The 13,267-nt window shown below is 34.5% G+C and overlaps 1 protein-coding gene across 1 annotated transcript in view; it reads right to left on the bottom strand.

Moving 5' to 3' along the window:
- LOC102561439 (doublecortin domain-containing protein 1) overlaps positions 1 to 13,267 on the bottom strand; it is a 226,065-nt gene that overhangs the window by 101,465 nt on the left and 111,333 nt on the right. Inside the window, exon 10 of the mRNA XM_059722717.1 lies at positions 12,198 to 12,364. Coding sequence (XP_059578700.1) covers positions 12,198 to 12,364 — 167 coding nt within the window. The remainder of the gene's footprint in view (positions 1 to 12,197; positions 12,365 to 13,267) is intronic.

Raw genomic sequence — 13,267 nt, 5'->3', positions numbered from 1 at the left:
GTGGCTGCAGGAGCAGCTGCCACTACATCCTGGTTAGTGAAGGGGTCAGGGAGAACTCTAATTTTTCTATCATAAGACAGCCAAAAGCAAACATCAAAGCATATAGATCTTTAGAATTTATTTTGTTATGATGATAAGAGACACTGGTAGGCTTCCAAATTGCTTTAAAATGATAAATATACCAATAAAACATTGCACAACTGATATCTCTCTCTCTCTAGTGGTTTTTTGTTTTAATTGTGCAAAAACATGGATTTTGAGGTATTTTAAAGAGTGAATTTGAGATTTTTTTTATCAGAGAATTTGCAGTTTTTAAATGGAGAACACCAGGATTCCTGCTAGTGAGGCAAGTAGCTAGATCCAGGCAGAGGAGCCTGCTCAGGGCTGGCTCCTGGGGCCCAGCTGGAGGGCAAATGGTGGCTGATCTCCTGGCCATTTGAGGCCAGGAGGACATGTTTTGATAGTTGAAAGCAGGCCACCATGCTGAAAACATCTTTCGGGCATTAGCTGCCCAGATGGCAGGGTGGGGGCACACATGGCAGCAGTGCTGCACTTATATTTGCCCTTTTCCAGTTATCCGAGTAGGTGATAAGAGTTTATAAAAGAGGACTGTACTAAATTCAGTTGGGGAACTGGGTGTGGCCAGTAAGAAACAATTAAAAAGTAAGGTTGCAAGTAGGACTGTAAGAGAGCCCGTCCAATCTTTAAACTTGAAATAGCTTCTATGAGTACCTGCATTCTTATTGCACTTGGGGAGGAGGGGAGCAAGTTGACAGGTGGGACAAAGCTCAGCTGACTTTTCAATGAGCTGTATCATATGGGGCTGTGCCAAGATGGGGCAATTCCTACCTGAAGCGATGTTGGCACAGTTACCTGGTTTCCTTGATATGTCTCTGATCATCTGAAATAATATAATAGCAAGGTTCATTAGGAGCCACAGCACTTCATGGTACAGACTGTCACACATTCTTACCTCACATGGCTTATTTCCTATTCTCTAAACTTTGAATTCTCTTCAAGTACCCAATCTTTATCTTAAAAACTGAGTCTTTATTTTTGTTCCAAGAAGGAATATGTGTAGAGAAATACAAGGCTGGCAGAAGTAGCATCTGACAAAAAAGTGGGATTCAGGGAAATTATCATTTGGGTGGTTCACCTTTCAAACTGTACACACACTGGAATGGGGAAGCGGGAGAAGAATACTTGAACACTGGCAAGATACTAGATGTGTATAATCTAACATTTTCATAGAATATTGAGCTACAATGGAGGGAGTGTTGACCAATTATTCAGCAACGATGACAAGAAAAAGCAGGCTGCTAGGACGTGATGGACTGTGGTTTATTGCCCATAGGTAGGACATTAAAAAATTACTGGCTTGCAACAAGGATGCAGTTCTCCAAGATGGTACAGCAGTATTCTGCAATTTATTTACTACTCGTACAACCAAATACTAAATAAATGTGCAGTAACTGGAATTATGGCACAGTAGCACCAGCAAAAGTTTTTTAAGTGACACTACTGCGCAGTAACATATTAGCACTGTCCACCTGTGACACACAGGTAACATGTGGTCATGTTACAGGTTACAGGTGACCCACATGTTACACAGGTAATATGTGGGTCACACCTGTGACACACTACTGCAGAGTATTATTCGGATAATGTGCAGGCAGTGTCTCATATAGACATACCCACGAGGTTTAAAAAATGGATATTATATTTGTTTTTGGAAAAGACTTTGTTCCAACACTCTGCAATAATCCATTAGTCAATTAATATTGCAATACAATACTAAATAGAATGAAATGTGTTTATATACCTAGTTTATACTGAAAATATTAATTAGTTTTTCAAAACTCATTTAAGATGATAGTTTTCCTTTCTTTATTTTTTCTAGCTAATGCTGGGTCTGAACAATTCCATTTATTTACTAAGAATACCTGATAAGGAAAAACATAAAATGCAAGGAGGAAGGAGAGCAACTTTGCAAAAGAAAAGGCCCTGAGCTGTGGAAAAAATCCAAGAGAAAGAGCAACTAGGGGAATAAGACATGCCTTCATCTGGAAATGCCAAAATAGCATGGTTTGCTTTGAAATACATTTAAAATAGCAAAGGAAAATGTAAAATTTTGATTTTTTTTTATCATGGTAAATGTACAATCTCTGGCATGGAGTATAGGGGGATCTAATCTTATTGGTTGCCCTTAGACACTACAAGAATGTAATTCATAATAAAATTAGGTAAATAATAATTTATATAATTAAAAATGTTTGATTTTACAGTATTAACACAAAAACATCTAAACTTTAAATATTTAAAGTTTATGTAACTGCTTAAAAATTCTGGCCTAAATAAGTTTCTAGAAAATAATCATAACGATGGTATATGTTAAACACATTAAAAAAGGACAATAGCGAGAAATAAAGATATTTCAAATGGTCTTTTGGCTCTGTTATTTTTGTAATCAATCAGTTATCAAGCCTGTGAATAATTAAAATTGAGTGATTCTAACAATTCAAAGATAACACTGATTAATTAGAACAGAAAGTGAAAAATACTAATCAATCCTAAAGACAGTTTCTCTTCCTCCCCCCCCCAACTCCTCCACCCTTAACAATGTGGCTTCCACACTCTTCAGATTCTTTAAAAACATTCATATTCTTGTCCATTCACACAAGCTTCTCTCAGTGAGCATTGTTTTGGGAGGAGTGGGTGGCAGGCAGGGGGCACAAGATGTTGAGAGAACAGATAGGATGTCAGGTGAAGATGGAATGCTGTGCCCTCTCTAACCAGCTGAAGACTCTGCATGATTGTTTTCTTACAAATAATACCTGTGGGTGTTGAAACTGTTCAGGGAATCTATCAAACACACTCTTTCACTTTGCTGTTGTAACTCTATAAAATTTATTCTCATTTCAAAAGAGTCATAGGCAATAATACCTGTAGGTGGTTGAGTAATTCAAAGAAAATGTGTCAAACCTACTTCCACTGACTTTAACAGCAGAATTCTGTAATTACTTTCCAAGTTCTAAAATGTAATAATTTCTTTTTGATACAATCAAAAAGTTCTAAACTAAGCTTTTTTATTTTAAAACATTATGTGCTAGTGAAAGTGACTAACCTGCACTGCAGACCAAAGGCTCGTGCAGAATCTACTTTAGCTCACGGGAATATATATTAATGCGGAATTTATTCCATGCATCGACAACACAGTAAATATAGTTCCATCTTAATGCACAGGAGGAAGTTACTTATATAACTGTCTCTATGAATGCTGCTTAGGAGAAATAGTTGTAGCTGATCCTGACGCAATCATATTTTGAGCAAAACAGTACAGATTTGCATGAAAATAAGGGCCATACAATTGAATAAAAGAACCCTCCCACAATTAGAGATATCTATCTCTCTTTAAAGCAAAGATATACTACAATGTTGACAACTCTCAAAATTGTATTGCAGGTATTATGATAGTTGTGTGTTTTTTAAATCCCCAGCTCCTGGACTCATGTGATCATATGAATGTCTTAAACAACTTTTAGAAAAGAAAATAAATTTGTCCATTGTAATTCTTTTTAAAAGGCTTGAAAACATGATTCCTAAATCCTTAGATCTAGAATGCAAATAAAAAGAATCCCAAAAGAATCTTTCTGGGACCTGATTCATGATTTTTGAATACTATGTAGGCAATAACATCTCTCTATGGCAGGGGATGGCAACGTATGGCTTCCCACTGGATCAGACCTGCAGATGTGAGGCTTTAGCAGCATTTGGTGGCATATGTACCCCTATATCACAGTGGGGAGTAGTGGCAGTGGTGGCTCCATCCTCGCCCCTACCTTTCCATCTCTGACCCAAGTTGGGTTATTCTGGCAGGCAGGCTGAAGAGACTGTCAACCACTGCTTTATGGTGTTCATAAGGTGGTATATATAAAGGGTGATATGTTTATGAAGACCTGCTATTAGAAATTAATCAAGTCCATGCAGAAATAACTATTTCTGATGATTTGTCCATGACATCATTGTCATGGAAAAGGGAAAGAAAATGATACATGACAGATATTTATTTAGCCTGAGAAAAACAGTCAATGGGCGCTTCCCCGTGAGCGTGCAGGTGCAGGAGCGCATGTTTCCTGTGGGACATATAGCAGTGGCACATATTTGTACCATGGCTATCTACCCCCCCTTCATGCCTCTGCATGCATGCTCCAGAGTGCAGCAAATTGCCGCAGGTGGGGTAGAGGAAGCAACTGGGCTGGCCACAGCAGCCTTTCCTGAGGTCTTGGGGGCCTCCCAGGGCAGCAGTGGTGCCAAGCCAGCCACTTGGAGCCTGGCTCTAGCCAACCAGGCTCCCTTTCTGGTAATGCATGCTACTGTTGTGTGCACCATGGCACTTTTTTTAGCAGTGGGTTTGACACCAGGATCTCCTGGTGTCAAAAAAACCACCATGCTGCAAATTAGCAGCATAGTGAATGCATGTGCATGGACCATGTGTGGTTTGCAGTACCACAAATCGCACATGCGCGCTCGTGGGGACATGCCCAAGTTGTTTAAGACATATCTCTGTCAGTTAATGCATACAGAAAGGTAGTCTTGCAAGTAAAACCATAATCCTCTCATCCTACCATGTTCCTGTATAAAGTCAGATTGATTTTAGACCTGTGTAGGCATATGTATATACTGATTTAATAACTAGACTGGGAACTAAATGAAATCCTTCCCAGCTATAACATTACCAAAAAACCCCAAGTGTCATTTAGATTTACCCACTGAAAGACAGGTCACCCAATATACTAACATGTTCAAGAGATCAATATGTCTGTCACCATTCAGATGCAAGGGATGCATATACTGGGCAGAGTCACAAATGGTTTTATGTATTCCTAATCTGCAAAAAAATTAATCTCCCCCTCCAATCTCTGTCTGATTTGATAGGTTACTCACCCTTACTTCCCTCCTGGAAGCCTGAATTTTTACTCATATAGTTGTCTAACTTGTTAATACAAATGAAATATCTTAAGTAAAATGGCCTAAAAAATTCCTACCAGGAATTAAAAAAAAACACTAGAGTTTGTTGCAAAAATCAATTTAGCAATGTCTGGCATTACTATGTTCACCAACTCCTCCCTGACATTTTCAGCTACATACTATAAAGCATCACCTATATAGAAAAGAATTAACCATAGGACAAATGTAGAATATATCTAATTCAGGATGGCGGTTAGGAACAACTGATGATCAGCAGCAAAAGGCACAATAACTGCAGTATTCTTAGCTATTCTAATAACAGCTAAGATCAGCATCTGCCCAATAAGGGGGCCAAGAATGGTATCACTGCAATGACCAGTAAAGGACAAGTCACTTTCTTAGTTCCCTTCCTATTAAACTTGCCTTGGCTCAGCCAAATTAGTTCTTTCAACATAAAATTATCAATACCCAAGTTCTCACTAGACTAAATCACTTTTCTTAATTCAGTAAAATAAATGTTTAGGCTTCCAAATTCAGTAAAATCAGATTAATTTATTAACATACACAGGACACAAATGTGGAACCCAAGTCATTTAATAAGAGACTTTTAATCAGAAACCTACAATTTCTAAAATTTCTGTGGAGAATTTCTTGATCTAATTATTGGGTTTTTTACCTTAAATGTAATAGAAAATATTCTGTTAATTTCTATATGTTGCAACAAGCCCATTTCATTCATTTTTAAAAGGTAAAGGAACTAGTAAAGGTGAACTAAAATAATTTGTCCATAAAATAAATAGCACGGAGACAAGTCCCTTATGTATGTTTATAAAAATCTGAAGCAGCTATTTCTGGTTTCATAATAGGTAAATTATCTCTAAGATACTATTTCGTCAAAATCTGAAACAATACTATATTATCACAGAGCAATGACTTTCCCCTTACAGGTATCAAATCAAATCATCATAATGTCATTACTTTATCAAAAGTAACCTGTAACAAAAGCTACTGAGATAAGAATTGAATTTTAAATCTATTAAAATACTAGTTGAGAAAAAAATATTTTACATTTATTATACATTATTCAAAAGAAGGGAAAGAGAGAAAAAGTGGTTTATTTTTCCCTGACCTAAACAGTTTTGTCACAAGACAAATACCTGATCCACATGCATATACAAGGATGCCACTAACTGCTGAAAATAAACAGATTTCAATATCAAGGCTTCTTTTATCACTGTAGCTTGTTGGAAAAATTACCTATGCACAAACTCTAGATGGCAACATTGCACTTACTGTACTTCTAAGACAAAATGTCACAGCCAGTCCCTACATATCCTCTTTATCAACGTTTTATGTGCCACAGATCTATAGCCTCTTATTATAAGTGTAATGAAGCAGAAGTTATTGAAGCATTTTATTGATTGCTCAGATCACAAGTTTACTGTCATACTGAATTGGCACCTTACTCGCTGAAGCAAACTGCTGACACCTTTTTAAAAAAGTGACAACTACATCTATTTCATGACCAGAAATCCATTTTCATCTCTATCAAGACAAGAATGCAATTTTCACTTCATTTAACTGATGTTAGGCCTGCTCAAGGCATGACACTTAGAAAAAGACACAAGTTTAAGGTTCTTAAAAGACTTCTAGCAACTAGAATGCAGCTTGGTTGTGGGAACAAATTTCAATGATCAGCCAAATTTATAAACAACACAACATACTAAAAACCACTTACCATAGCTATCAAGACCGTAGGTTTCTTTTTCAATTTCAGAACTACTGAACTACTATTTTTTATATTTTTACATGTAAAAATATGCTGGAATATTACATTTATCAGACTAAATCTTACTTTTCAAAAAAGTTTGCTTTAATATATGGCTTTTATAGCTTGAACAGTCCCTGTTCCTAGATAAAAGGCCTATTTTGTGTATGGCATAAAGAAAATGAAATAAACATATGTGAGTAATGTGTAAAATTAGACGAGGGGATGAAATAGAGGATAACATTAACATTTCTGTGGAAGAAAATCTTTTTTTAAATGACTTAATACACTTTTCAAATGTAATTTAAGAACATTCCTAAAAAAAAAACAACAAAAATCTCAGTACTGGATTATGTGATGTTTAAATTGGAAATCAGCTGTTCACCATTTCAATGGAGCCCTTATTATTCTTTTAATAATATCTAGCAATTATAACAACAACAACTTTTTGCCAGGATGGAATATAATTTTTGGAAAACAGCATTACTGTGCAGAGTATATTTTGATAGAACAGCTCTAACAATATCTTGCTTTAGTATATGCAGAAAATTACACTAAAATTATATACAAAACTTAGTAAACAAAAACACAATAATTATGTATTTACTTCTTCAAAATCCCAAGATAAATGATTCTATCATAATTAATTTTTCTGACATTTATAATGTGAAGTACTGAGGTCCTGTAGACCCACTGAGAAGTAATTACAGCTATTTCACTGGAAATCTTAGCATATAAAATCATATGGAACTCATTAAAAACTTGAGAAATAGTTACATCAGGTAGTATCTGTTACAGAATATAAGCAAGGAAGTTTATGAAAAACAATTTGTGAGCATGCATCAATATCTAAGCTAGTAATTTCAATTCAAAAGCTTTAAAAATAATAATACAATCTTAGTTCTCTTCTTGTAGGAATAACTGCAATATTTTACTTATTTTAATTCAGTGCTGCTTTTATAGATCCATACCACAAAACTGATAACATCTTGTGAATTACAGGGGCTATAAGTATATCTCAGAATTTTTAAAATGATGTAAATTGCCAGATAAAAAGGTAAAAAAAAAAAACCATAGTGGGGTTAATAATTTATGTTCCACCTTTATACAATTTAAAATAGTAGCATTATGAATCCCATTAAACACATGCTCAAAATAGAAAGGTTCACAGATCGTAGCAGCACTTGTTGGTATTCTCATGGTGAATGTAGAATCACTCAATTGCTTTAGTCTGTCATTTGCTTTTCTTTCAACATTTTTCATACTTGCATCATTCCTTTAACATATATAATTGGCAGTGATTCACATTATTAATTTCTATTTATTGTAATTTTGAGATAGAGTTAATGAATTCATAGCATAATTATGCTCTCCTCCCATTGTTAAAAAATAAATAACAGTACATAAACGCAATATAAGTTGAAGATAGAAATCCATAGGACTGTAGGTGAAGTTATACATAAATTATTATAGCTGTATTTTACTACAAACTTCCAAAGTAAAATTGCAGCACACACTCAGGAACATTAGTGAGCTTTTTAGGTCAACTTGTGATTCTCAGATATTTACACCTCTGCCCTCTGAATGATGAACCTTAAGGAATCTAATTTTGTGGTACTAATGCTATTTCTTTTTCTCTTTATCAGTCAAAATACATTTTGTGCTTGTTTACCAACAGACAGGACAAGAATTCATGTAATGTGCGACTGTAAATGAAGAAAATGTTTAAAAATAATTAATATCATTTTAAAAGGTATTTGAGTCTTCTGTTTTGGCCTCTGTTTAGCTGTGCTAGGCCTGTGAATGACAGCTTCCCTGCTTGAAGCATACAGAAAGCACAGCCTTACTCATTCACTGACAGTACTATGGCCTTTTCACACGTTCCCTCCACAGCAGTGTTTGTCCCCAAACAGTGGAACCCAGCACAATGGCATTCCTGCTTCAACACCCCCACCAACAGCACAACTACATATCACGAATGCTAATGAGATGGACATCTCCCATCATTGAAAGTGTTAACTACATTTCATACTAGCATGTTTATTGGGATTTTTTTCCACTGGTATTTATGAATTTAACCTTTTGGATAGCTCTGAGTAATTTAATTTTGGTCAAGTCTTTGTCTTTGCATGTTTTAAATAAAAAATTATCCGTGCATCAAGTCTTTGTCTTTGTATGTTTTAAATAAAAAATTAATAGCCCTCACATCTCACACAATATACAAATGTTACCATTTAAATCTATTTTGGTGTCAGCCAGATTTTTCACAAAAAAACTGAGAGCGCATTTTTCAAGTCACATACTATAATAGTTACTATGCCCCAATCTGAAAATTATTTACAAAATAACTCTCTCTCGTGCTCAATATTTTTCATATATTTTACAAAAAGTTCATCTATTAAAATGCCACTATCTGAAATTGTTAGCTTTTCAATGTGTGATTTTTCAAGATGTCTCCACAGAGACAATAAAAATAATTACAGTAAAAGACAGCCTAGATTAAAAAAAAAACAAAGTAGAAAGTAAGCTGTTATGATGTATTGTATAAAAATTCTGTTAATTTATTTTCTCTTGAGCTATCTCTATATTAGAAACTTTCTTCAAGTCTTAAGTGCCTTCTTACTTTTACTTGCTTTATACTACCCTACCTGACTTTTAAGGAATGTTATTTGTAGATTACCAGCTTTCATCCTAAAATGGTACAAAAGGTACAGTAAGGTGACCTCAGACTTTGTGGTCTAAGAATTTTGACTCTTGTATTCACTGCCTCCTCTGGGGCAGGAAGCAACAGGGTGATTTGAAGCTGTGCAATTTGCAATACATAGCCTTGGGGCCAAACAGTATGTATTTTTTATAGAAGTGTAATAGCACTCACTGAAATGGAGATCCAGTTAAATTGTAATAGAAGTACCTCACATTACTATCAAGAGAGTAATATTTGTAAGAGCTATTTTGTCGCAATGGGCAAAGGATGTGATCCTAGCACAATAATTGAAGGTCAAGGATATTTTTCTATTATTTTTCTCCATTTTTTCTTTCTTTATTTAACATAAGATAGTCTAAATAAAAATACAATACAAAAAACATAATACTCAGATCAATAAAAAGCAAAAAATGAATCATTTATGGTTGCCAGAATGTCTAAATATTATATTAGTCTGAAAACTACATGAAATATCACATCATTGGGTTGTGCTGTCATGCTTTGGCAAACAGGATGGAAGGAAGGCCTTTTCACTGAATTTCCTAATATATTAGGAACCTCATTTACCATGTCAGAACTTACTTATTTTATGCTCTGTTTGAACTTATTTTTAACTTATTGATAACACAAAATACAGAAAATGAAAAGTAATATTGCAAAATTATATGTTATACTCTAAATACACATGCTAGGTTCTGTAAACACCCTATATTGGATCTCACTTACAAAAAAATTCTAGTCTGATAGTGAACAGTAAAATTTGAAAGGAAATATGCTTAAAACGGATTTTAGTGTTTAATCTTACTTTTATCTACAGAAATATTAATCCAGGTAATGCATTCAGTTTCCTTTCAACAGACTGAAAGTGTTTTAGGAAATACCAAATATTATTTTAATAATAAAGACCTAATATTATTGTAATAATTTTATAAGGCTTAAAGTTATTACTTTATTCTTGATACTCCAAATGTTATTTTGAAATGTACATAAGAACAATTTTGATTTTCTTTATATTTTTTTAAATGTCACATTTATACTCGTAACTGTAACCTGTTCATATTATGTTCCTTAAACAATGAAACACCTGCAAAAGGTATACGGCACTTAGGTCTACATATAATTATTTCAGTATCTACATGCACTTGTTTTCAGAGGTGCTGTCAAATAAAATAAAATTATTTTTCTGCTATTAAAACTCTTCCCAAACTGATACTTTTGGCCATTATTGGAGAAATCATTAACCCGGGTTAATGTAGTGTAATGTCACCATATTTTCTTTCTAAAGAAGAATAAAGAGCCACCCACAAAGTGTTTTTCTTCTGGTCTTATTCAGGAGCTTCCCCCCACCTCCCAAAGCTGTTACCTGCTTTTTTATTTTAAACATTATTACTATACTTGTTAAATACTCGAATGTCTCATATTTGATAGATTTCATGTTCATGTTTTCTAAAGATAAATTATCATCTTATCAGAACACTGTAATATTGATATATTTTTATTTTTATACCTTTTGACAGACAGCATTGTTTTATAAGTGAGGAATATCAATAGAAAATGTGAAGATGCTCACCATCTTCTTTTATTATGCAGATAAAATAAATTATCTTTTAAAAAAAGCCCTTTCTTAGCCTTACTGATTGTTTCTATTTACTTGAGTTCTTATTTTTGATCACCGTTAGCTTGAGACAGGAACGGTATTTTCCAAAGTCAATGCTCATTTCTCTTTATGGATCTGGCAGCAGGAGGTGCTGTATAAACAGTGTGACTGACACCCTGGCTTCCACCTCCCCTCCCCCTCCCTACATAGGCTGATAAAGCATGATATATCTGATGTATTCATTCTTAACTCTGGGGCCTGAAATTATTTTGAAACTGAGTTTCCTAGCTAGCTGTTTAATGTATAATTATTACTTTTCCTGAGAAATCTGCACACCTACTTTTTTCATAAATCATTCAACTGACCTTTTAAAGATTACTCTCAGATTTATAAATCAAAAGATGTCACACCTAACTATTCTAAAAACTCTGGGAATTTCATTTTTATTCAAATGTATTAACATACAAAACCTTCTGATTAAGAAGTAATAAATACATCTGCATGTTTCTCCACAAACATACATGTATGCAAATAAAGTCATTATGAACTAATCAGGTCTAAGACTACAACCGATCAAATAATGCATGCTATATCCCAGATTCATTTATGTATCCAAATTAAAATATGTCTACGTATTTATTTAATTCCAAATGCATGGTCACTAAAATATTATTGGTTATCCTAGCAATTATAAAATTCTGTTATTTTTCAAAATTTAACTTAAGTAATGTTTAGATAATTTTTTTTTAGCAAAAACATTTTTCAACTAAGGCATACTTATTTTGATTAGCTTGGTGGGAAGAACTACAAGTTTGCATATTAAAAATCATATGTGCATCAAAAGCTATTATTTTTTTTAATGAAAAATGATTGTCTTTATATAGAATCTCCACACAAGGAATGTATCAGTTATGCACAGTGTGCGGCAAGAAAAGATGAAACGTATGACACCCCACACACCGAAAGACAGATGCAATTAGCTCCGTTATTGTTGCCTTTGAGATTATAGACGAAGCATTTCGTTTCCCTAACGGGCACCAAAGTTCATGCAATACATGTCACACTTCTTTATGACACAGTGCCAATCATTTCTTTTATACAACCAGTACATTTTTAAATGAAAACAAAAAAGCAGTCTGTTAAAGAGTGGGACAACTCACCTGTTTGCAATAGTTTTTTGCAGACTTTAATCGATGGTGCAAGGCCAATAGGACTCCCTGGATATACATCTTTGCTCCTGAGGGGCTGAAACCTTCTCCCTTAGAGACCCAAACAGGTCCACGCAAAGGTGTGATGGAATTTTGCAGGCATTTGTCAAGCACAGGAACTAGACAAGGAAAAAAAAAAAGAAAATGCATTCTTTTGACCCAACTGAAATACACAGCCTGAAATGCAGCCCCACCATCAGAACTAACTCCTAATATCTATTATTTATATCTGACCTGGGTTAAGTCTTGGAAAAGCAACTCCTGCATTACTAGTGGCCACCATGAAGGATGTATTTATATTGAGACACCCCCCATGTAAGACTTACAAGCTTTGTGAGCACACCTGAATAGTTCTGAAGTGTGCCTAACTAGCTGCACAGAGTGTCATGGTGTGCACTGATTGCCTTATCTTCTCATTTATCACAGATGAGTTGGAACCAACCTTGCTGAAATCTACTTGCATTGTCCTGATAAAATTGCAAGATCCATGTTGTTTCTGTACACAGTTTCCTGTTGAGGAGCTTCTGTATACTTAAAATATTACACATTAGATTATCCATAAAAATATAATGAACACACTCATAAGCAATTTTACAATAACCTATTCACTGCCACTGCTCAAGCATCAGCTTCAGATCAAATAAAACAGCTCAAGGTGGCTGTTTAATAATGAGGGGAAAGTCAAAGGAAAAGATATATACAAGTAGATCCAAGGCAATAATGTTAACAAGATTTTTCTTGATATTTTTAGACTGCATCCCATATGTTTAAAGCATTCTCTCTCAGTAGCACCTTATGCCAATATATTGTGACAGACAAGACAAGAACCTTTTGGCAGGAGGCTTTAGTGAGAGACATACATTTGGCACACATTTTGGATTTTACTGTGTTGTGTAATTAATATATAGGCTGTTGTTATGTGAGATAAAATAAAATGGTGTTTGGCTGCTTAAATGTGCAATCTTTTTAGGATTTTACCCAATACTATAAAATGTAAAAGATGTTCCTGTTTTTTCTGAGAA

Source organism: Alligator mississippiensis, chromosome 2, assembly GCF_030867095.1.
Source record: "Alligator mississippiensis isolate rAllMis1 chromosome 2, rAllMis1, whole genome shotgun sequence".
In the NCBI taxonomy this organism is placed as follows: Eukaryota; Metazoa; Chordata; order Crocodylia; family Alligatoridae; genus Alligator; species Alligator mississippiensis.
The sequence above is the reverse complement of the archived record's forward strand: the minus strand, read 5'-3'. Positions and strand labels throughout refer to the sequence as shown.